We start from the raw sequence: 25,480 nt of genomic DNA, 5'->3' as shown, positions 1-25,480 counted from the left end.
TAACCACATCCTCCAGACAACTACAGTCACTAAATGGGGAAAAAAAACCAAAAAACCTGATACTTACTTAACATGCCCCTGTAGTTGAGGTCCATGTCCCGACTCTCGGAACGAATCTTAATGGCATCAAGGATGGCATCAGGTGACAACAATCCAGAAGGTCTTACAACATTTAGTAGCTCTGTTAGACTCATTAGTGGCAAACGTACTGCTTGCATGATTTCAGCATGGTTTTCCTTGGGGTTATGTTTACACCAATTCATCAAAGCTTGGAAAATGTCCTTCTCAGGAGCTGCAAATGAGTCCCTCAGGACAATACTTAGAAGAGCAGCCTGGAAGAGGAGAAAAAAAAAAAAACAACACAAAACCCCAATAAATAGAAATAAAATTAAACATTTGTGGGCGGTTTTTTTTTTAAAAAAGGGGAAAAAAGGAAATTAAGACAAAAATTAATGGTTATTTTAACTTGTCATTATCAAAAATAATCTCCAAAGGAATGACTACGTGAAACTGTATCTTTAGTTACTTATGCAAGAATTATAGAATCCATTGTGTAAATAATAGGTGATATTACACACACACTAGTAGAAATAAGTCAGAATTGAAATGTAGAGAATTATTCAAATAAATTTAATTCCAGTTACTACTTCGAATTTCCTTTGCAATATAAGAAGTAGTTTGGGGATTTAGTAGTATAGTTCAAAGCATTCCTTTAAAGCTAGGCTGGTGTAAGAATGCCAATAAGAAAAATGAAGTGTGGCTTGGAACCACCTTTTTAAACCACTTCTATCTATTTGGGGTTCCTCCCCCCACCCCCTGCCATTTCTCTCTCACTTTTGGTACCAACTTAGAATTAGCATGTAAAAAGTTCAGTGGCTCTTATTCACGAAGAAAATCCACTGATGGCAAAATGAGAACAAAAATAATTTAACAGCTTTTTGATTTTCACTTAGCTAGCAGAATAATTAGGAGTTCGCCTAAGAAAAGGATAAGTCTCTCATATATAGCAGGACTGGCTATGCTGGAGATATCATAAAGTATGCACTGCCTGATGAACAATATTTGCCAGTTTCGTTATTGATAACGTGCTCTCAGAGCTCAGATTTAATGAACTGCATGTTAGAGAGTACAGAAGAGGGAAAAAAACTTTTTCTTTTCCCCCTACACAACTAGTAAGTTGGTCAGTGGAGCAGAATGTGCTCAAAGAATAGACCCATCAGAGCTTTTCCACTAAGAACACTTTAAAAAAAAATAACAAAACCATCATTCATTCAAAATGCTTCATGTGAACACCACTTGAAAACACTCTATCACTATTATGACCAGCTCAAAGACCACTCCAGAATAAGTGGAAAAGTTCAATGTCGCAGAGCAGCCTGACTTGGGCACATTTATGCATCTAACAACAACATCAAAACCAACACGCAAAAAACCCAAATCACCCTACACCACCACCCTATTATGCAATTTCAGAACACGATGACAGTCAGCAATATAAATCACAGCAACCTCCAGAATGCTTTAGCTTATGCAGTAGAAAAATGAGGCAGTGTATATCAAGAAATTAATAGAATGGAGTATCTTCTGCTATTTTCAAATCTTTACTTTATATCCCCTGGGCAGCAGTCAGAAGCCAAATGATATTATTTCAAGAACAGATTAAAAACAAAATTAAGATTAGTTTGCCTGCTCCCACCTTTTAGAATACTCCATCAGATTTACTATATTTAGCTATACTGACTGATCAAAATGAAATACCCAATTCAGAACAGATCACTGTGATTTTCGGTTCAGCTTGGCTTGATCGTTTCCAACTGTCAGAGTTTCACTAGTATAAAATTATACCTGTTAACTAACCTATAAACTTTTATTTGGTGCCCCCATTAGTATTTTATCATGAAGTTGAATACAGATTAAAATTAACATTCCGGGGGAAAAAAGGGCAAACAGAATGTATACCTTAGAAAGTGATAGGAAGCCTTCGCTGGAGAGCACCTCTTGGGCATTTCTATCCATGAACATACAGCACATACAAGTTAATTTGGGAAGGGAATAAAGACTGGCAACATCAAATGTCATACAGACATTCTGAATATTAAGTATTGTGCAAAGATACTCAGACGTCGAATCCTCCAGTTCTGGGAAGCCGTATTTATGTGCTAGGCTTAGGAAGTCTAGGAGAACCTCCTCTTTCTCATCTCGTAGTGTAGCACGACCAGTGTAAATATATTTCAGCAGCATGGTAAATGCTTCTACAGTGGTGTCCTGAAGAGGAATTTCTGCTTCAGGCTGCGATTCTCTCATTCCACCATACAATAATGCTCTATAAGGAAGACAAAATTTGAGAAATTTATACCCTGACAAAAACCAGGCAAAAAGTAGAAAGAGAAACTAATAAAGGACTATTTACAGCAAGGGGAATACAAATGGGATATGGTTTAAGAATCCACAAAAGAAAAACCTTTATACTTCGCATTTAAAGCACAGCTCTGCTCTGAAAGCACCTGCACAAGAATAATATTCTAATGCATCATGGTTTTATCCTACACAGTTGTTCCATCTCTACTTTGAACAATACCTTGCAAAGCAGAAATTGAGATATGATTCTCATACCCTTTTTTTTTTAAATATAGTGCCAACAGTAAGAAAAATAAATAATGAAAAATTTTCAGAAAGTGAAGAAGTGAAACAAATAGTTTGCCACTATGAGTGGCAGATTAGCTAACTGCAGTGTTCTTGGATCCTCTATTCCTTCCTCTAAACCCAGCACACGGCACCTCCAATGAAATCCTGAATCTTGAGAAAAATGAAAGTACTCACAATTATTTTTCAAAATATGATAGACAGTTTGAACACAATTTGCATTCACACATTACTTTAGTTATTAGCTTATCCCTCTGACAAAATTAACTGGAAGAGGATTATCAGGAAGTTCTATTAATTACATTTAGAGTGAAAAATGCCCAGCTCTTAAAAGAGCTGGAGTAGTATTACTCCTAGTTTTAAAATATGTGTATTCTAACCTGTATCAGTCGACCTCTTTAAGTACTCAGTTCCAACATGTCAAAATTAAACTTTCTGAGTATATTCCATAGAAGCACACCAGCCATACTCTGAGAAATCAAAACAATTTTACAGCAGAGCTTTCCTGTTCTGAAGTTATCTTTCTCTTGAATTTGTGAAACTACCTTCAAAACCCAATTTAATGAAGGTCAAAAGAATAACATCATGACATGGTATTTATCTTTTTATATTTGGACACAACGATTTGATGTGCTGGGAAACATTCACACAGAAAAGGTCACGCTCAATGGACAGATGATTATACCCTGAAAAGTTCATAGGAAAACAATGTTTATCTTATCTGCATGAAAATTTCCTGTGAGCCTGACAAAAAGCTATACTTCACCTGAAATAATGGCACCTAGCAGCCAGGATCACTCTGTGTGCCGGAAAACGTTTCTTTTCTACAATAAAGGTAACGTCACTATATTCTTCCCCATTCATTAGAGCACCAATATGCTCTGACAGAATGTGAACGTGGTCGATCTCACCCACAGCTGCGTAAGGACGAAGCGGATGGCTGTTACTCATCTTGGAGGAATGGTGATATTGGTAGCCTAAAGGGAAAAAGAAAACAACCAGTATTGTAAAGGGCACAAATATTAAAAAGCACCAAAGATCAAGCTGCAATTACAAAAAAAGCGACCAGTGTAAGTTACCATATATTACAAGAAAAATGAAACCAAGGTTTTCTATTCAAGTTCATTTACAAAAGGACTTGATGCAGCTTGCATCAACAATTCTAGCCTTGCTGTTCTGTCAATCTATTTACTTAAAATAAAAAAGTTTCCAATGAAAGAAATTATAAATTAAACAATTTTAAACAAAATTACCATTAGAAAGCAATTTTACATTAATTAAAATGCACATAAATTATAAAGACATAATAATGTGACCGATGACGCATAGTCTTAACTCCCAAGTCTCTATTAAAATCAGTGACGAGTAAAAATGCCAGTGTTTTTGAAGAATTCTGATCAACTTTCCAGAACTGGGAGAAAATAAACAATCAGGATAACCTTTAACAAATAACAAGGTCTGTCAAGACCAAAACTTTACAATGTACAATTCTATTTTCCTACCCTTTCCACTCAGTTTTCTTGGTGCCTTCTTTTTTGCCCATATATTTAAGGAAATAAACCCCCTAATACTACTCAGTCATAAAAGCAGGAGACTTTCCACTAATGTATAATATAGATTAATGCATTAGTCATATCTTCTGTGGCATTATTTTGTTACTTCTGAATTCACAAGAGGTTTTAGTTTTGCTGGTTTTGGTTTATTTCAGCAACAGAGGCTTTCTGTAGTTTCAGTGGCAAGAGCATCCACAGGACAATCAGGTCTTAAATCAGCTTCTATTGTGACACTCCAGTTTACTTTTAAATAAAGAGAGGTTGGCTATTTCAGATAATAACCATCCATGTTTTCAGAGACACTTCCCGTGCTCTAATGACTAGCCGCTTTTCAAAATGGGCACATACTTAGTGCTGAAGAAAGATGATGTACCACAAGAAGCAGGAAAATTATGAAGCCACACCCTGCACACAGCTAACACATTAATCTCTCAAGTGAAATATTCCTGACATGATTGCATTTTTAAGCTATATTTTAAAAGTATTATGAGAAAATACATGTCTGTTTCCACTCACTCCTACCCCAGCAAAGAAAAGAAAAACACATGCACAGGGCATTAAGTATTATTTGCACCTCTGTAACAACTGTAAGCGCTTAACCCAAAATCAAGGTGCTGTAGAAACGTGATCCCAAAGAACTTTAAAATAAACTAGAAGAAATGACAGAAAGGGAAAATCAGATTTGAGAAGTATACAGCATACCTAACTGATGATACAGATCACAGCACAAATGGGAACACAAACCCAGCGCTCCTCAGGCTGTCTCTGCTACTTGAATTAGAAGCTGTGTGCCCATATAGCCGTTACAGCGTGGAACCAACAATACTAGCCGAGATACTGGAAGCAGCCTAACCATGGGAACACAGAAGACTGTACAGTCATTCTTCCATCCTGACACAACAGTAAATTAATATGTATGGGTTTTCATAACAACAGACTGTTTCTTCCATTGGCACTAGTTAATTTCCAAGTAGCTAAGACAACTCTGCACTGAACAAATTTATGCGACATACACTTCCAGTAACATTTACTTTGTAAGAAACAAGGTTAACTTAACTCCCATCAGTCCAGTTGCATCTATTTATACTAGCAATATTATCAATCACAACATAATTTTTGAGAGTTTATAGAGACTAGTAAAATTGAAATGTCCTCAAAATATAAAACCTTTTATTGCACCAAAGGAGCAGACAAAAGGATGTATTTGTTACTCAGCTGCAAATCTGAAGCCTCGATGCTCCTTCCAGACTCTTGCACCTCACAAGTCTATAATTGCTGATGTTGATCTTCATTCACAATAGTCAGGCAACCCAATTACATACAAGTTACATGCACATCACCAAGCAACTCTGTACTATCTCTCTTCTGCTAGTTCTGATTTTGATTGATTAAGGAAGTTCATTTATGATACTTCACACATGTACTAGTACGGGCACATTTTGGTTTTAAAATCTGCTTTTAATTCCACTTTTTCTATATTCCACTTAGTTGTTACCTTCATCCACTCTTATCTCTAAAAACTAAGAACAGGTCTGAGAAACTATAGAAGTGGTGAAGATAAGGGAAAGCCATCAGTACACACTAACTTTGCTTCCAGTAGCTGCTGATGTTATCATATGCCAATAGGGTGAAAAGTTCAAGGGAAAATTGTTTCCATTTCAGGTTAAAAAAACAAATAAAATCAAAAGCACACTTTCCTCTCAAAGGGACATAAACCTCTCTCTAAACAACAATCAGCGTACAGAATGGGGCAAAGTCTGAACTGGGGAGACTTGCTAACAAGCCAATGATGCCAGTCCTTATAAACATCAAGACTCTGAACTACAGCAAGCGATGGAAGTAGAAATTTAGAAATCCCTCTGTGTAAGCTGCAAGACAAACTCGTTTTGACGTTTAACGCTCTCCAAATTGTTGGTACAACGTACTATTCTAAATTGCCAGTTCCAAACAAGTGCATGCTGATCATGGCGAATACAGGACTCAAATGGTGGCTATAAGCCTCTGGCTGAGGAGCCTTTCAGATGCTGGAATGACATGAAGTGCTGGAAACTGGTAACCTTATGAAAACCACATACATGCCTTACATGCTTTCTGTGGGTAATGCTAGTATATGGAAGAAGCAAACTCATTTATTTGTTTACTACTATGTATTTCCAACGCAAATTTTATGTGTATTGTGGATTTTCCATATACAGCAGCCCCGTGATAGGAGTCCTGCCTTCAAAACATGGAACCAAACGATGCATGACTTCTGATCTTCCCAGACTGGATTAATTAATGGTACAAATTCAGACAACCCTTGAAGCAATCTGCACGTTCCTCGTTTAAGGAAGTAAAAAGTAATATACTGCTTTCATTGTGGCAAGTTGCTATGAGCTCACAACTTCCCTGTACAGCTAAACATGTATTCTTCTAGTTGCAACTCAAAGCATTGGTCATGATAAAAAAAAAAAAAAAAAAAAAGAAAAGACAAATGCTGCCAGGAGCTTGGCAAAACCTTCTTGAAGATCCCTCTGGTATCTTCTGTCATCAAACTATGTCACCCCTTTCAGAGAATATTGGTTTTACTCTTCCTGGCGGTCAAAGAAGAGCATTTAACAAATTTCAGATCAAAAGGCCAAGCCATTTACAAACATCTTGCTAGCACCATAACCTATTTCCAGGAGGTATTCAGAGCTAATTAACCGCTGCAGGAGTCAGCTGCTGCAGCTTTGCTTATGCCGTAGAAATAAAGTAAAACAGTCTCCTCAGTGATTTTGAGGTGCCATTAAAACTGAAACAATCTCAGAAGGCATCTGTTAAGTCAGAAGGCCTACAGATGACTTCTGTCCAAGACCCCACCAGAAGACAGGCTTCTTGGTGGCCATCTTCAACTGTGAGCATGTGAAAAACACGGCCTAGTATTTACTACCGAAGGCAATATGCACTATTACACAATGTGTCATGGCTAGAAAAACAACAACACAACCCCGCCCCCCAGTTTTCAGCTTACTAGATTTCTGTTTAGTAAGTAATCTGTATTACAGCATACAAAAATGTGATCTAGAAAATGCAGCAACAACAGCAAAACCCCAATGACATCTTTACTACACAACTCTCAGACCAGAGCTGCAATAAAGATGGGTACTTGGTCACTTCCCCCCTCATTTGGGCTATCACTAGAGAGTCCTCTGAAAAAGCAGTGTTGTTCCAATTAAACACGGAACAAATGTTTTTACACCAGGCACAGAAAAAGGAATCTAAGAAATTGTTCATTAATAATTGGGAAATTTTTTAAAATATAAAATAAGTGAAAAATGTTTATGTAACTGATAACCCTATTGAGACTTTAGGAATAAATGCAAGTAAACAGAGTACTACCAGAATTAAAAATTTTCTTAAATAAGTCTGGATTATAAACACTGAGCGAACAATTTCATACCCTTGAAACACTTAATTCCTCCATCATCTAGTTTGTACCTATAAAGATAATACAGATTTTGTCAGAATTACAAAAATGGAATTTTCTAAATATAATTCTCTTACACTGCTATTTTCTATAGAAATAGGAATCAGTTCTCAGTCGACTGGAAAGGATTTGAGTAGTATTTCCATTTTTTGTAATTCATTACTTCATAAAATATTTTGCTATGCTTTAAATAAATTCCAGCAAAATATTATTTTAATTACAATTTCTATTACCATAGACTCACAAAACGTGGTAGGTGTGACAGAAACACTATTGTACAAACATGCCATTGTTTCAAATCATATTGTTTGGATTTTTTAAATGTATATACATGTCTTTCTGTACTAAAATATCTTTTTTCTCATAAATTCTGGTACAATAAGCTAATATCTCAGGAAACAGGAATTTTTAGTAACTATTTCAACATACACAGATCATAGCCCAAGTAAATACTTCGATTCTGTCAGAACCCTCACTGCAGAAGCTCCTTTGTACTTCAAAATAACAATCACAAAGTTGACTATGAGTGAAAATTGTAACAGAAAGGGAAAAAAATACATGTTCTAATAATACAACTGTTCAGACTGAAGTTACTTAAGTTTGTGAAGGATTTTATGTTTACTCATGTAAAGCACTCACAAGCACTAACAGTAAAAGAAGCAGTTCTGTAGTTTGACACAAATCCAAAAAACTAGAGCTGTATATAAATTTTTGGTCATGGTTTCTTTCAATTTCACAACAGTTGAGAGGATTTACCCATGCAATAATGTTTAAACAAAACTGTTTGGGGGCATTCTTATTGTTTTTCATTTTAAATCAAGGCTAAAAAAAAAACCCGCTAGAAGCATTAATATTTAGAATTTAGTTACAAATATCATTTATTTACTCTGTTCCAGCAGTACCAGAAAAAATGCAATTCAGCACTGAAGCACAAGCCAAATAATGCTCCAAAGAATGAAATACTTGTTTTCCAACATTAATTTCCTATATTTTTCACCCTTTTACTCCCATAAAAGTTATCTAATAATGTAAAAAAATCTTTGTTCTATACAGTCCTGAGGTTTTCCGTAATCACACCCAGAAGAATGAAGCCACTCTCTGTAATCTGAGGCACCAGAGAGAAAAAGTGTTGAAATGGCCTTGAAATGCTTTAAGAGAAAAAGATACTGCACTTATATGAATGCCTCTCTAGCTTAAGAAAAGCACTCAGAAGAAAACAACATTTTGCTCAAGATAATCCTTAAGCATAAGGTCATCCTGTATTTTTCAACACCATCAATTCACTAATTCTCAAGTGTCCTTAACTTTCCTGATTAAGCATTTCATTAACATAGCTTCATGCTATTTCACAGAAATTCTCTCACATCTAAGTCATAATATTACAGAAAGAAAAAAATTATCCATGACACTACACAAAAACTACAAATCTGAAATACATAAAAGATGTAAATCACATTGATTTTCATATGAGCAATCCCACTTGTACCTACTTAGTAACATTGAGAAAAAAATTTTCTCGACACCGTATTAATATCTGCATGCCCGAGGAACTGACTGGACCTACTTAGTATTCAATAATAATATAATCAATGCAGTATGAATTTATAGCCACAGAGAAAGAAAAGCAGATGTTAACTCCGATTAACGGTAAATAACCACACCATTCAGTGACAGCATTCTAAGCAATTTAGTAACAAAAAAGTTTTGACTTAGAGCATATGGAAAATTATGCACTGCTCATCTGCAAATACACTGCCGTTACTTAAGTACTTGAGCTGGTTTCGGCTGGTATAGAGTTAATATTTTTCATAGAAGCTAGTGTGGGGCTGTGTTTTGGATTTGTGCTGGAAATAGTTTTGATAACACAGGGATGCTTTAAATCCTGCTGAGCAGTGCTTACAGAGTCAAGGCCCTTTCTGCTTCTCACCCCACCCCACCAGTGAGTAGGCTGGGTTGGGCACAAGAAGCTGGGAGGGAGCACAGCTGGGACAGCTGGCTCCACCTGACCAAAGGGATATTCCAGACCAGAAAGAGGGGACCTTCAGAATTACGGCATTTGTCTTCCCAAGTAACTGTTATGTGTGATGGAGCCCTGCTTTCCTGCAGATGGCTGAACACCTGCCTGCCCATGGGAAGTAGCAAATGAATTCCTTGTTTTGCCTTTCTTGCACATGTGGCTTTTGCTTTCCCTCCTAAATTGTTCTTATCTCAACCCATGAGTTTCCTCACTTTTGCTCTTCCAACTCTCTCCCCCATCTCACTGGGGGGAAGTGAGCAAGCCACTGCGTGTTGCTTAGTTGCTGGCTGGGGCTAAAGCACAACAGCGCTGTAGTGCTAACGTTTTGTGTTCTGCTGAGAGACTTATTCCTCAGATAGAAGAGCAGGAATAAATTTAGCTACAACAACAGACTAAGTGCAGATTATATAATAACACACAAATAAAATAGGTATTAATGCACTTGATACAACCTGGTTGAACTGGCATACAACTCAACCCTTAAGTTAAAATCTCAAGAACATACATTGGTCCACTCACCAGTAAAGCTGTCTGAAGATCTACACTGGACGTAGCCTGTAGGCAGATGGCCAGCTTCCTGAAAATTAGGGTTCTTTGCCATTCTGAACAATGGACAGATTGAACACCAAGCTCATAGAAACGCTATTCAGCAACATCCAGCTGCACAGCAACACCTGTACCATTTCCTGAAACAATGCATGAAATATACATCATCAGAAACGGGGGACACGTAGTCTATAGCAAAAGTGAGAGAGATGCATATTTCTCAGTTAAAATTTTTTGTGGAAATGAAGTTTTGAAAAATCCCTCCATTCTATGGGAAAACTTCTAACAAAGTTAGAACATAGCATTAGAATTTATTGGTTTTGAGCCATCAATTTCATTTTGACCATTCATTTTTTTTAACCATCAAAAAAAGATCATAGAATCATAGAATTATTAAGGTTGGAAAACACCTCTAGGATCATCAAGTCCAACCGTCAACCCACACTACCATGCTTCCTAAACCATACCCTGAGGTCCCATGCCTACACATCTTTTAAATACCTCCACAGATGGTGACTCCACCACCTCTCTGGGCAGCCTGTTCCAGTTCCTGACCACTCTTTCAGTGAAGAAATTCTTCCTAATATCCAACCTAAACCTCCCCTGACACAGCTTGAAGCCGCTTCCTCTCGTTCTATCACTACTGACTTGGGAGAAGAGACCAACACCCACCTCACTGCAACCTCCTTTCAGGTAGTTGTAGAGAGCAATAAGGTCTCCCCTCAGCCTCCTCTTCTCCAGGCTAAACAACCCCAGCTCCCTCAGCCGCTCCTCATAAGACTTGTTCTGTTGACCCTTCACCAACTTTGTTGCCCTTCTCTGGACACGCTCCAGCACCTCAATGTCCTTCTTGTAGTGAGGGGCCCAAAACTGCACACAGTACTCGAGGTGCGGCCTCACCAGTGCCGAGTACAGGGGCACTGTCACCTCCCTGCTCCTGCTGGCCACACTATTCCTGATACAAGCCAGGATGCTATTGGCCTTCTTGGCCACCTGGGCACACAGCCGGCTCATGTTCAGCTGGCTGTCAACCAGCACCCCCAGGTCCTTCTTCGCTGCTCAGCTTTCCAGCCACTCTTCCCCAAGCCTGTAGTGTTGTTCTGACTCAAGTGCAGGACCCGGCACTCGGCCTTGTTAAACCCCATGCAATTGGCCTCAGCCCACTGATCCAGCCTGTCTACGTCCCTCTGCAGAGCCTTCCTACCCTTTAGCAGATCCACACTCCTGCCCAATTTAATGTCATCTGCAAACTTACCGAGGGCGCACTCGATCCTCTCATCCAGATCATTGATAAAGATATTAAACTGAACTGGCCCCAAAACTGAGCCCTGGGGAACACCACCTGTGACTGGCCGCCAACTGGATTTAGCTGATGGTAATATATTGCCATTCATTTGTTCATTACAAGCTACAAAAATTTCATCCTGACATTTTTGCTTCAGCATCAATGTCCCTGAGAACACCGTCTTCCCAGAAGCATCCTAATTAAACCAGCTCTGTACAAACTGCATCACACACATTTTAGTCCCCACAAATCCAAAACACACTCAAAGTTCTCTAAGTGTCTTTGCTAGCTAAAGGTGTTGGCGGTTTTTTGGTTTGTTTTTTTTTCATTTGGGCTCTTTTTTTCTTACAATACTTCAGGCAGTTGCAGATCTTCCTCCTGTGCAAGCCTTTAGTTTAACAAACAGGAAAACAAAACAAAACAGTAGGGTGAAGAAATACAGAAATATAGAGGCTTCATTTATTGAAATACATAACCAACGTAATGAGCCTCTCTCAACAAGTATAAATTATTGTTATTCTTCCCATCATACCTGCCAGCAGGAAAAATAAACTGTATTTAATTTGCTAAACAGATGAGACTTTGATCTATGAATTCTCCCATAAGAAACACTCTCACCTCTTTAAAGTATATGTTTAAGGGAGCAAGGGAGGAGAAGGAAGAAAAAATATTTTCAGGCAGTCTTATGAACTGGAAAGTAACCACACCTCCACCCAGCAAACTGAAAATAGGTATTTGACAAAGATCTCCTGGGTTTAGAGAATAACATATATTATGTAAACATTTACATAATTACAAATCCTGCAAGTACCATGTTATCACATTGGCTTGTATTATCTAAGTGTATTCAAAAACCATTTATGAAAACGCATTTTTTTTAAACATGAGTGAACAGACCCCAACAGAACACTACACTTCAAGCACCTGCTTTACAGATTTGTAACAAAAGACATCCCAAATACACCTGCATCGTGAGTAGGCTCAAATTAAATTTTAAAACACATAAGAAATTAAGTGACCCCGGCACAGGGCTTCGGGAGAAGTCTGTGGGCTGTGCTTTAAAAGTAACGTGAGCAAAGAGCATTGCTGGGCAAGCAAGATGACAGGCACATTGCTAACAAGTTATCATCAAGTGATTTGTTTGTTTTAGAGTCTGGTAACATGACAGCTTCTTCTAAGTCAAAAGTATCTTCAGTGAAACACGGCAGTGCATAACTTGCGAGAGTAGTTAAGCACTAAGACGTCAGAAGAACCCGTGAAAACACTGCGTGTGCTATCGAAGGGTCAAAACATTGAACTAATATTTAAAAGAAAAAAAAAAGGCCCCAAGAGGGTCTCGCAAAGCGCAGGCGAAGGGGGCGACAGGGGGTGGCGGGGCGGCGCCCCGCGGAGGAGGGGAGGCCGAGAGCCGGCGGTCCGCCCAAGGTCGCACCCGGGGAGGCCGGGCCGCCGCCCTCAGAGCCTGGAGGCGCCGGGGAGGCCGGCGCGCTGGGGGCCGACCCCTCCCCTGCCACGAAACGGCGCCTCAGGTGAACCCCTCCGTCCCCTCCGTCCCGCGAGGCCGGCTGCTCCGCGCGGGCGGGCGGCACTCCCTCGGCCCGCTCCTGGGAGGACCTGCCCGCGCCCGCTGGGAGCCACCGCCGGCGGCAGCACGCCGGCCCGCCCAGGAGCGGCGGACCCACCGCAGGGGATGCCCCGGCCGCCGCCCGGTCGTCACGAACCGCGCCCGCAGAGGGGGGCGCGGCCGCCGCGCACCCACCACGACCCTCCCCCGGGACTCACCGGCCCCGCCGCCGACAAGGCCTCCACCCCCCGACCCGCCGCTGTCGCTACGTCAACCGGCGCGCTGACGTCACTTAGCAACAGCAGCCGTCCTCCCGCGCGCTGACGTGAGCGACCACTGGCGGGAACGGCTCGCCTCGGCCCCCGTCGTTCCGTTCGCGCGGCGGCGGGGTTCCTCTTCCGGCCGCAGAGCGAGGCGGCCCCCGCGGGGCCGGGGCGGGGCAGAAGCGGGCACCCGTTCAGGGAGCCGGGGCGCCGGAACGCCCGGCCGGTGTAAGAGTGTTGAAGCTTCCCCGCCGCGCTCCTCTGCGGGGGCACTCGGCCTCGTTCAAAATACATGAGTCCTTTGCTTAAGCGTGATGTTGTGCTGGCCAGTCACTCGCCGGTCCGCGCGTGTTCTGTCCTGAGTGATGAGAACCTCTGCCTGCCTAAGGAGAACCGTTTGGTTAATTTTTACTGTTCTGCATTAAGCTCTACCCCTCCAAATGGCAAGGTGCTACATGCTATTCAGTGCTGTGCTTCATTTATCATAGAATCATAGCATGTCCTGAGCTGGAAAGGACCCACAAGGATCATCAAGTCCAACTCCTCTCCCTGCACAGGACAACTCACACCATAGCTCTGAGGGCGTTGTCCTAGTGCTTCTTGAATATTGCCAGGCTTGGTGCCATGACTGCCTCCCTGGGGAGCCTGTTCCAGTGCTCCACCACCCTCTGGGTGAAGAACCTTTTCCTAATATCCAAACTAAACCTCCCCTGGCACATCTCCCTTCCGTTCCCTTGGGTCCTGTCATTGGTCTCCAGAGAGAAGAGATCAGCACCTGCCCCTCCTCCTCCCCTTCTGAGGAAGCTGCAGACCGTGATGGCACCAGGCTGAACAAACCAAGTGACTTTAGCTGCTCCTCCTACGGTTTCTCCTCTAAACCTTTCACCAACTTCGTGGCCCTCCTCTGGACACTCCCCAGTAGCTTCATATCCTTAATGGACTGCGGTGCTCAAAACTGCACACAGCACTCGAGGTAAGGCCGCACCAGTGCGGAGCAGAGCAGGACAATCACCTCCCTCGACCAGCTTCAATGCAGTGCTTTATTTAAATTTATTTATTGCTTATATTTAGCAGAAGTGTTACCTTCAAAGAAATAAAAATAACATTCTGTAATCAGCGAGAACATTAAATAATTTCAAAAATTTTTACATCTAAAACCTTCAACATCTTTTGCAGGCTGAAAGAATCATTAAATGTTTGTCTTTACTAGCTTATTGGATTTTGTAACTGAGAGTACTGGTTTTGATCAGCTGTCAGTATGGCAAGAAGCAGTAACTTTAAAAAAAAACAAAAAACAAAAACAACAAAACCCCCCAACAACCAAGCACACCTTGCCCCCTTCATTATATTGCTATACCTAGTTTGTAGATGCCAGTGGTTTTTTACTAGTTTCCTCTTTAACTTCATCATCTATCACATTGTCTATGCTTTGTCAAGCACATAAATAAAACCCAAGGGTCATTGCAGGATTAGCAGATGTGCTTAGAGTAACTTTTGAGTACTAAGCAGAGAAACTTCAACATACCCTGCTCCTCCTCATGTAGTTATCCACTGGCCTACCTGTGCACACCCTTTGACTTACTCACTTTAGGTACAAACTATCCCAGTTTTAATTACTGGATTCCAAACAATTGGGTCAATAGGTTTTCCAGCCACACCTGTACTTTGAAGTGTAGTGAAGCAAGTCTGAATGAAACACTCTTATGTTGATAAAATACAAACCAAGTTCCATCCTTGTAAAATATTGAGATTTTCCTTGCCAACACCTTGGTCGTAAAGCTTTACATGACAGATCTGTACTTACTGAAATAAAACTTGTTTTAGACAACCTCACTTAACTACTAGGCTAAATAATTTTTCTACCCACACAATCTAATGTGAGATTCTGAATGGTAAGGAACTGCAGCTAGCAATTCTGCTTCACAAGAGTTCTACTTCATTTTAAGTTCATATTTCAGAGCAGCAGCAGCAGAAGGGATGTACTATTGTATATGAATGACACTAAGGCACCACCTAAAGCACAGTATCTGTAGATACTGGCGAGACCAGCCACAAAATATCATACAAATGACAATTTAAGATATGAGGGTTGCTTCATATAACAAATACAGAACTGAAAAAAAAAATATTATCTCTTGAGTTACTGTGTCTACCTTCCCATTTTTGATTGTTTGCACATCTGTAGGCAGTATTAAAAAGATCAATACTTTTCGCATTCCTTTTTCCAACACTTCAGGCTCAGATGAAGCCTGTAATCGTTTTTACTCGTATCCAAAGGTAAATAAAATACCTTAGACTGAGTTTTATGAATTATTTTTTATGTAGAGCTCTGTAAAAGTACTGGTTTGTATATGCTATCTTCTTAAGGTGAGGCAGGCAGAATTAAGGATTTTTCAGATAAGGAAATAGGGCAGTAACACTTAGCATTTTAGTCATTAACATCTACATTAGAATAGTAGAAATCCAATGCAATACCTTGCATTTCTGTTTTAACCTATAACCCAGGGAGTTATTGATGGATATTATCAACTCTGCACATTAAATTACTAGAACATTCTGCTAATTAAGTCACAGTTATCTTCTTCACTGCTGCACTCCCAATTCATATTCTAACTTTTATCCCCAGATTTCTTCCCAAAAAAGAATCAGCGAACCAAAACAAAATGCCTTTCAATGACCTATGATTCAACAATTAGCAAAGCAACAGGTCATACTGCTTTAAAATTATCTTGTAGTCTGCACCAATGCTTTATTTGGAAGTGAACTGCAATGCCATTACGCTACTCAATAGTCACGTAACTGGAGACTTAGTAGGAGTTAAGTGCTACTTGAATCACAGTAAGAGACAGCAGAGGATTTTTCCCTTGTTGGAAGGAACAACAGGATTTCAAAACTTGACATGTTTTATTTACACTGTTCGTAACAGGTGGAACAGTGTAAAATCAAATAATTTATGTAACGTATGCACTTACAGGTACCATTTCAGTAACCCTCACCGGTCTTGACAGGGCAGATCAAAACTTCTACTAGTAGGAAACTGTTGTTTCAGATACTCTTTTTCATAAAATTCCTAATGCAGAACATACAGAGCATTTAAGTTAAACATAGCCCCAGATTTTCATTGCAACAAAAATTATGAGCAAGTTCTTTCTAGTGTTGGAAGAGACAAGAAGGATCACTGTGAATTAGCAACTATGAGACCTCTTATCTTGGCTGTTAATCAGCAGCCAGAAGCTGAAAGACTGAATTCTTTCTGCTGAACTGATTTATTGCCTCCACAAAGTTTCTTGTTCCAGGCAAGGCTGTTTAAGGCTGCTCCTTAAAGAGTTTTGCTTGGCATAATGTAAGTAAGATTAGGACTTCCCTAAACATGCTACTACTCAAGTCAAAGTTAGTCTGACATTTTATTTTCTAATACACAAAATACGGCATGAAGCCTTCAGGATCTTTTGACTTCATATAAGAAATATTCTGAAGGTTTGGGTTTTTTTCTCCTTGTTGAAATTCACTGGTAGTAACACAGGATTTTTTTGTTGTTGTTAGTTTAAGTCTAAGCAGTGTGAGATGCAGTGAATTTATGGCCACATATCTTTTGAGAGTGTTTATTGAAATATTAATATAATCGGTGTTCAAGAGGAGAATCTGTGTAAGCGCTCTTCCAAAAGATAGTTGAGTATTCCTAATTGGAAGCAAACTGCAGTGGTATTGCAGGACAGCAGAAAGGAATTCAAGTACATTGAGGTCCCAGGGGAGAGTTTTAGGGGAGAGGAGTTTAGAGGAGACTCTGAACACAACTGATTCCTCTCCATTAAGTGATAATTTCACACACACTGTTACAGATTTTCTCCAGCGGACTGAAAGTGTGCATCTCCTATAGAATATACTTCATTAGAACTAAGTGAGAGTCACCATGTGGTTAGGATTCAAAATTTCAATCCAGTAGCCATCAGGATCCTGAACAAATGCAAGTCCTTTCATTTTACCTATTAAAAAAATAGAGAAGATAAAGTTAAGACTACATGACTACTAGTTAATGTCAAATATAACTACTTTGAAAAGTATTTTTTCCTTTTGCATGAGAATTAGTTCAAATTTAGACAGCTAATTCTGAAAACATCCAGATTAGTTTTTAATCAGCATTAGAGCTTTGTGTGCTAAATTGAGAATTTTACTCTCAAAGGAGCTGCAGTTTAAGGCCACTTCGGAATTCTCTTTTGTTGATTGAAGTAAGTTTTCTGTATATGCCCCTGTAAGGGTTCACCCTCTAAATTCAGAAAAATATTTTTGTGCTCCAAGATGTTTTCACATATTTTGTTGATCTGGCTTTTCCAGTACGAAATCCTTTCCTCTGCTGCCCTGTTGACATCCCCTCATTCCTGCCCCCACACTGAAGTTTTATATTAATGGTTTTTGTTTGTTTCCCCTCCCCGATGTGGCTTACAGTACACATTTGCATCACTTCATAAAACAGAGAAATGCAGGGCAGGAATGTTTTCAACTTTACTGTCGGAAAAAGTATTACTCATTAAAACAGGGTCCCCAAAAGTTGTCTCCAACAGTAGATTAGGATAGCACAGCTTAATATGTTATCTTAAAGTGTTAACCACACACTTGTAATTATATTTGCTTTTTACTGTAACAGAACCAGCCTAATTCTTAATATAGTCTAGTTAAAAAACCTTCTGAGAGAGTACTAGATATTTGATTCAGTAATGTAGGGGGGAAAAAAAAAATTAGGTGTGTCAGCCTGCTCCACAAACAATGAATGTGAAATCCAGAACTACTTCCTCCTTCTTAGCATTTGCTGCATCAATTTTATTTCTTAACGTAAAAGCCAGCCTTTGCTCTCCACTCCTTGCCCTTGACTTCTTTGAGAGTTCTTTCCTGTGACTTATTCCATTTGTAGTCTAAGCTTCCCTCCCCTCCTACTAACTTAGAGCTATGCAGTGATGCAGAATCAAAGTAGCTCTCACTTCAACTCTCTCAAGGTTCACCAGATGCTGAACAAATTAAAAAGGGCTCAGAAACTCTTAAATGCTAGAAATATTAAGTGCAACTCTTGAACCAAGACATTTGTGTTCAAGCTAAGTTTTCGGCTGTACTTCTTACATTTGCCTCAGCTGAGAGCACAGTGAATAAGATGAAAATCACTCAAGTCTCCTTTCAATTACTTTTCCCTCTAGCAAGGAATCTAGAAGATCAACTCCAATATGTGTAAGCTGAAGCTTCGTGTACTAAAGTTACTCTCAAACTACAAAAAACCCCACTGTTAGTCCAGGCAACAGGATAAGTTCTATAGCCAGACGGAAGTAATAGTACCACAGATTTGTGCATGCTGCTGAGTATTAGATGTCTGTTTTGGAATGCATCAGCCCTAAAACTCTCATGAGGTCTCCTCATGAAAGAGAATCCAGTCGAAAAATGCAAGACTTACCACTGATTTGTGCATTTTAGGCTATTTGGACACAGACATTCTTTGTTTATGTACTCTCGAGACATCTGAGCTACACATTATGCAATTTTAGTATAAGTTACAGAAGTCAAACTTACAGATTAATGAGGCTATTTCTACTAAAGCTGACAGAACAGTTAAAATGATAATAGCCAGTAGGTGGCGTTAGGTGAATTTAAATAAAAATAGCCAGAAAAGTGAAGAATTACTCAGTTTTATTGAGTGGGAGTAATTACGTCTTCTGGTCACTTTCATATGGTAAGAATCAAACTGATATGAAGTGTGGGAATTTGAACCATGTTAAAGTAAATTCTGTACTAACTGTAGGCAGTAGTATAAATAGTAAACTATGACATCAATGGAGCACATGAATTTTGGTGAAGATCAGACAACATACCTAAGGCACGCAGCTAGACTGATTGACTGTTGTTACCAAGATGGATCTGTTGTCAGTTTTGCCCACTGCAAGAAGATGCAGGGGTAACTGGTTCTAGCACCTTCTAAGCAGTGACAACCACTAGAAACGTATTACCCAGGTTTCCAGGAAGCTCTACTAGGCAGAAAATATTAAAAACAAGGAAAAAAATTTACTTACCATCATCTGGTTTCTTCACAAATTTCACTCCTAGTTCTTCAAACCTCTTACAAGCTTTATTGACATCAGGGACAGCAATTCCAATGTGTCCTGTGCAACAATGTAAAAAGAATGAAGTACACTAATTATTGCTGGGTGTTCCAGGAAAAAGTTTGCTCACCATTTCATCTTGTGCAAAAATTTTGTGTGCTGCAGTTCACATAAGATATGATTGCATACAAGAAAAATATTGCTTCCAGAAAGAAAGGCATTTTGGGTATTAACATTATTCTCCTTCAGAAAGTTGGCTTTTTGATAACGCCTTTTAAAATAGGAACTTTAGAGTTAAAATATGTCATTGTTTAGATAAGAACATTATCTAGAGTAGGAGAAAAATACGATTTTCAGACTGTTTTGTCTGTATTTCCTTTCTTGAACCATGTCCACGTAACAGGATCTTGTTGCATTTCCTCAGTTCAACAGTACAATGAGTTTATCATTTATGTTGTGTTTGTAGAGACTAACACTAGCCCTATGCAAGGCCTAAGCTTACAAATCAGTTCAGAAGCTTTAAATGTCAAGTGGCTAGACTGACTGTGAAACTTATTTCACAAGCCAGTGACCTTTCAAGCACCCAAAATATCAAATTGAGCCACACAAACTCTATTCTCAGTGCTACAGAGTTCTCCTTCTAGCTTAAAATGGATAACCAGTGAATTATAAAAATAGAAATCCCAGTGTAAATCAGTCCAAACACCATGATAATCTGATACGCAAAAGCAATTACTGCTCTTCATTCAGTAGTTACTATTAGCCTATGCTTGCTCGCCAAAGTATTAAATTCTTTATAAAGCGTAACTGTGGCTCATTACTCTGAAACACATCTGTTCACCTACTTTCATGACCTTTCACAGTGTATATGATGGAAGGAGAGAGATACAGGATGAGATACAAGTTCCCTTCTTTCCTAGTGGTAGTAGATTTTCTACAAAGTGACCTACTAAAAAAGCCTTTTCATCCACACAAGTTTAAAATATTTCCTCTGCTAATTCTCCTAAAAATAAAGCCTATGGTATATACTTACCCAATAACCTTTGCATGGAATTTACAGAGATGTTTGCTAAAACATTGAAAACGCCATTTTTCCTCAATACACGCGAGAAAAAAAAGGTAATCGCAATAAACCAAAGCTTAAAAACTACGAACACAAAACTAAAGACTTACCAAAACCTCGTGGATCTGAATTGCCGTTGTGATAAGATTGATTTTCATCATCTTCAGTGCCCCAGTTGCTGTAGGAAACAATTATTACTTATTGAAGAGCACTGAAATGAACAAATCCTAAATATTCCATTTCCTCAGGAGTATAAGTTGCTTTTCCTAAGAAACCAGAGATTTTCAGCTCTTGCCTGCATTCATTAAACTATCAAGATTTTCCCCAATCACAGGTTCTAGGGATAGTCTCTGGGCTAATCCTATCATGTTTACAGCCCTTCAGTAGCATTCAGGTTCTACATCTGCATGAGTCAGAGACACTCCTGCCTCATTCAGATTAGAGAGAAGGCTGTGCTGCCTAAATCAGTTTATCTGCCCATCACTGGGGAACAAACAGTGAGGGAGGGTAGCAGATCCTGAAGCCAAGCAAGACAGTAGGGTATTTGGGAGATTCTTTCTGCACAATTACAATACCTAGTGCCATTAACCAAATGGTCCTGTTTGTGGGAAGTGTATGTTTTGACTTAATCTTTGACTTTTGATTAGATTCCAAAAGCAATAGTTGCCCATTATTAGGATGCTCTGGGGATCCAAAGGAAGTTCTAACCACATTAAGTTTTCCTAAGTTCTTTGGCTTCCCTACCCAGATAGCATGCATACTCCAAATACAGCAAGCATTATTTCATGTTTGTGTTCCACTGTTCACCTAACAGTTTGAAAGAGCTCTTCTGGAAAGAGAAAGATTAAGCTTGCCAAGTATCCAAGATCTCAGCTGTATTTTATGGCTATATTGCAGTGAAGATGTTTCTATAGTAATGATTACTTTTTTTTTTATTCAGTCCAACAGGATTTACACTCATCCACTTCTGTTTAATCACTGTTAGCTAAATGTAATGTAAATCTCATTACATTAATACTCACTGTGTCAGTTCAAGTGTAGCTTTTCTAGAGAAGGTCCAAGCTGTTCTCTCAGTTTTATCTTTTGGAATATGATTTTTGTCTTCATATGCCAGAAAATAGAGCGAGAACTTCATAGTAGGAAAGTCAAATTTTTGAAGCAGTCTAAACAGCAACAAATATTTTGAAATAGTAACTTAAAAAGGTCATCAGGTAGCTCGCAAATAAACCAAGATGCTTCCCCCATGGAAGACGTATTGCTGTGATTTTCTGACTGCAATCCATGCCTTAAAATAGCTACATTTTGGACTATCACATAGAAACATTCCAGAACACATTACAAACCTACAAAAGTGAGAAGAATCTCATGCTGAAATGCCAAACTCTCAGTAACAGAATAACAAAGCCAGTACAAAGGCCCAAGTCTTGAGGCTGCCAGTCTGTTATTTGTCCATATTTCCTCAGGAAGATCTTTACCTTTATCCACTTTAAAATATCGCCAAGGAATAAAGATATTTACTTTGAATATTACTTGCTCTGGGGAGCACACCTGCACCAAAGTTTAAGAACACGTCAGGATTAAAAAACAAATATACCGTTAGACAAAATATTTTTATAATTTCAATAACTAGGTAATATCCATTTCAGAAGTGACAATTTAACTAATTAAGAAAGAACTCCAGTGAGAAAAAGCTACTTATAAAATTCATCTCTTTACTAGATACAAGAAGTCACCCACTTTCCTGTGAAATATTTGATACATCTCTATTTTCACCTAATTTCCAGAGATAGTGTGGCATACATCGAACCATTTTTATATAGGAAGTTTAACGAACACAAGTAGGCGTGCAAAACAAATCTAAATTCCTTTTCAACTCACTAGATATTTAATTTTTTATTTTGTCACACCCACATTTTCACTGAATTAAAAGTAGTTTATGTGACTTTGGTCTTGACTCATTTCAAGCTGTTTAAAAATATGCTAGAATTTTGTTTTGAAATAACTTATTTCAAACTTCAAGAACATACACAGAGCCTTAGCACAAACATATTAGGCTACTGCAGGGCATCCACCTCCCAACAGCCTTCTCCAAACAACTGAGTTTGGACCTTGTCTCCAGCTTCTGTTGCCTTGGTCTCCTATGACTGGAGGTGGTCATAAGCCACCTCTGAGAACTAGTATAAAACTTTATTTCAAGATTTATAGCGATGACTCCTGGTTATAAGCACTGTCATAAAAGTGACCAGTTAGCTGCAGGCTCAATGGGGAGGAAGTAAGCAAGTTGTACACTGATAATTAATGACCTGTTTAAGAAAAAAATGACATCTCTAGTCAAGGCCAATATTAATTCATTTGCAACTTTGGCATTAACTGTGCTGTGGGAGTTCTCAGAGACTGCCAGACTGTCCAGCTGGGCATTGTCTGACAGGCCAGCACTTTTTGTGTAGTTAGACCAATTAGTATAATTACATCAAAAGAACAAAAACTTTTCAGAAGAACAGTAGGAAAAAAACCCAAACTTATTGTGCCATACAACTTCTACTTACGTCATTCCAAGAACTCTTGTATAAAAATCCAAGGACTTCTTAGGATCCTTTACTCTTAACATTGTCTGCTGCAATATAAAATCCTGGGGAGGAGAAAAGGTTTATTATTTATACATCAACCAGAATTTAATTATGGGTATTAACAAAGATGCTGGTTAGTAACAAATCTAAAACTAGCAGGTTTAAGAGTAACAAATAGAGTACTACATTAAGTGCAAATAAAACCCTTTGTCCCAATCACATACGTACAGAATTGCGTTAAACAAGTATACCTTTGTAACATAATGTTTAAAACAAATAAAAAATACCACCACCGGTATCATTCAATATATTTTATCAGTGGTATCAAAAAAGGGTATCATCCTTATCTTTATCATTCTTTTATGGAGCCGTTCTTTTCATGCAAGCACACTAGATGCGTGAATATGCAATATTGGGTCTCGCTGCAGACACAAAATTTAAATAAAGCTAAACTTCTGAATTCATTATATTTATTATTTCCTTGCATGGGTGTTGAATTTCTGTCAAGCTTGATGATATCTTGGCAGCACAACCAGCCTGCAATTCTGTAAGGGCATTTTCCTCAAGACACAGGGTAACTTTATAGACCATGGGTTAAACTTTATATACTATAGGCTAACAAACAGTTAAGTGGATGAAAACTGAACGGTAGGATAGCCTTGACAGATGATAAAAAAAAAAAAAAAAAAAAGACACATGTATAACAACTGAAATGCAATGACAAAGTTCTCCTAATAATAAATAAAAATGTTTGGGGTGTTTTGGAGGATTTTTTTTTTCAGCCCTGGCGTGTGCTGGCTGCGGACCCCCCGGGGCACCCGGTGACCCGCCTGGGGATGGCCTGCGCCGGGCTGGGGCGGCCGGGGGCTCCCAACCACCGGCCCAGCAGGTCCGCTCTTCACCACGAAACGTGAAACCGCGCCGGGCCGGTCTCCCCACACCAGGTGGGGCGGCGCACCCCGAGCGCTGGGCCGTCCCTGCCGACCCAACCCGGCCCGGCCGCCCCCCCAGGCCGGGACCCTTCCCACGGCCAGGGAAGCACCAGCGCCGCCGCGAGCCCCCACCTTCGTGCTGGCGTCCGGCTCCGAGCAGGCGCCGTAGGCTGCTTCATCGCTAAGGCCGCTGACTTCTGCTGGGGCCGCCATGTCGGGAGAGAAGGAGAAGGAGGAGGAGGAGGAGAAAGAGGCGGTGGCGGCCGCGGGAAGGCGGTGCTCCGCGCCGCTCCGCCCTGCCCTGCAGCCGGGCGGTTGCTCGGGTACAACGCCGCGGGTGCTGCGAGGGTCCCAGCTGGGGTCCGGTGCTGCCTGAAGCACCAACGCGGACTTAATTAGCTGTGGGGAGGGCTGAAACCACGGCTCCTCTGCATCCCTCCGGCTGCTGCTCGCAGGCGGGGGGTGCCATGCAAACGCCGAAAGCAGGCGGAGGTACCCGACTCCAAGGGAATGGTGCCCCTTCCTCCTCCGCCTTTTTTTTTTTTTTTTTTTTGTAAGTCCTTCCGACTGGACGCATCTCAGGGTGGTTGGGAAACCTGGGCTGGCGCCCTCAGCCCCGCCGTGCGCCCCTCCTGGTGCTGAGGGATATTGGCGGCTGCCTTTGCCGGCAGGCGCTGGGTTATTTCAGGTCTAAAAGCGAAGAATAATCTTTCTTTCAAAAACTCGGCATGAAAAACAGAATTGAGTACTGTGGGAAAAAAAAAATACACCTTTAATGACTGAAAGCAAAGCACTTCAGAGGTGCAGCACTCTCTCCGGGTTACTGAAGTAACTTCCACGGGTACGTTTAAAGCCAAACCCTGAGCAAGGGGCTCTGCGGTGAGACCCTGTGCGGGGCGCTTCCCGGTGCCCAGCACGGTCTGTACGGCAGAATTACGGTTCAGCTTCTGGGTGTCGAATTTTGACGAGCCCAGCCGCGAGGTGCGGCAAGGAGGCGCCATCAACAACCCCCGCCCCTCTCTCTCTCTTTCTCTCCAGTCGGTCCGTGCCGTGCTGCCGACCGTCTCCCTCCGCCGCCCTAGGTAGCCGCGGCACCGAGGCAGGAGGGTCTGGCGCGGAGGAACCTGCTGGCGCAAGGCGTTGGCAACGAGCTTTTGCAACGAGCGTTGGCAACGGTGGGCGGCTACGCCGCCAAGGGGCCGCTGCCCGAGCTGTGAGGGGCGGCGTCGGGCAGCTCGGTGAGGCTCCTCGTCTCCTCCTCTTTGCCAAAGCTGCAGTGCCGTGAAGGCACCTCAGGTTTTCAGAAGAAAGCTAGAAATCATTATCCCTCGCAAATCCTCCATTTTTCCTTCCCTTCCTCACCTCATCCTCCCGCCTTCTAAGGCGTGTGCTGGAAACCAGACTCATTTTTTTCTTACATGAGCAGTTTTTGTAGACAAGGTTTAGGGCACGCTGGAGGGGAGGAAATTTATGTAAAAGCACATCAGGTGTTACAACTAGGATAGGCAGCCAGCTGGAGTTC

The 25,480-nt window shown here is 40.5% G+C and overlaps 2 protein-coding genes across 3 annotated transcripts in view; both read right to left on the bottom strand.

Annotated features, from left to right (window-relative positions):
• Positions 1-13,447, bottom strand: part of BTBD9 (BTB domain containing 9) — a 135,608-nt gene extending 122,161 nt beyond the window's left edge. Inside the window, exons 1-5 of one of the 2 annotated variants that reach the window (XM_075089142.1) lie at positions 13,275-13,447; positions 10,181-10,347; positions 3,410-3,620; positions 1,960-2,323; positions 68-332 (exon numbers count right to left, since the gene is read on the bottom strand). In XM_075089142.1, coding sequence (XP_074945243.1) covers positions 68-332; positions 1,960-2,323; positions 3,410-3,620; positions 10,181-10,262 — 922 coding nt within the window. In that variant the 5' untranslated portion in view covers positions 10,263-10,347; positions 13,275-13,447. The remainder of the gene's footprint in view (positions 1-67; positions 333-1,959; positions 2,324-3,409; positions 3,621-10,180; positions 10,348-13,274) is intronic. The other variant, XM_075089143.1, reaches the window with a different exon arrangement.
• Positions 13,448-14,350: 903 nt separating this feature from the next.
• GLO1 (glyoxalase I) lies at positions 14,351-24,465 on the bottom strand. The gene is made up of 6 exons (XM_075089144.1): positions 24,091-24,465; positions 23,006-23,088; positions 21,482-21,622; positions 20,570-20,637; positions 19,367-19,456; positions 14,351-17,302 (listed from the first exon to the last, which is right to left on the bottom strand). The coding sequence occupies exons 1-6, from the start codon at positions 24,169-24,171 to the stop codon at positions 17,214-17,216; spliced, it is 552 nt and encodes a 183-aa protein (XP_074945245.1). The 5' UTR covers positions 24,172-24,465; the 3' UTR covers positions 14,351-17,213.
• Positions 24,466-25,480: the final 1,015 nt, after the last annotated feature.

Source organism: Phalacrocorax aristotelis, chromosome 3 (genome assembly GCF_949628215.1).
Source record: "Phalacrocorax aristotelis chromosome 3, bGulAri2.1, whole genome shotgun sequence".
In the NCBI taxonomy this organism is placed as follows: Eukaryota; Metazoa; Chordata; class Aves; order Suliformes; family Phalacrocoracidae; genus Phalacrocorax; species Phalacrocorax aristotelis.
The sequence above is the reverse complement of the archived record's forward strand: the minus strand, read 5'-3'. Positions and strand labels throughout refer to the sequence as shown.

Bases quoted from the DNA above. Each gene is read 5' to 3' on its own strand.
- GLO1 (XM_075089144.1), bottom strand. From the start codon at position 24,171: ATGGCGGCCCCAGCAGAAGTCAGCGGCCTTAGCGATGAAGCAGCCTAC. The intron at 19,457-20,569 runs GTAAGTCTTTAG...ATTGTTGCACAG, and splicing joins TTCAGATCCACGAGGTTTTG to GACACATTGGAATTGCTGTC. The intron at 17,303-19,366 runs GTAAGTAAATTT...TTTTTTTAATAG, and splicing joins TGTGAAGAAACCAGATGATG to GTAAAATGAAAGGACTTGCA.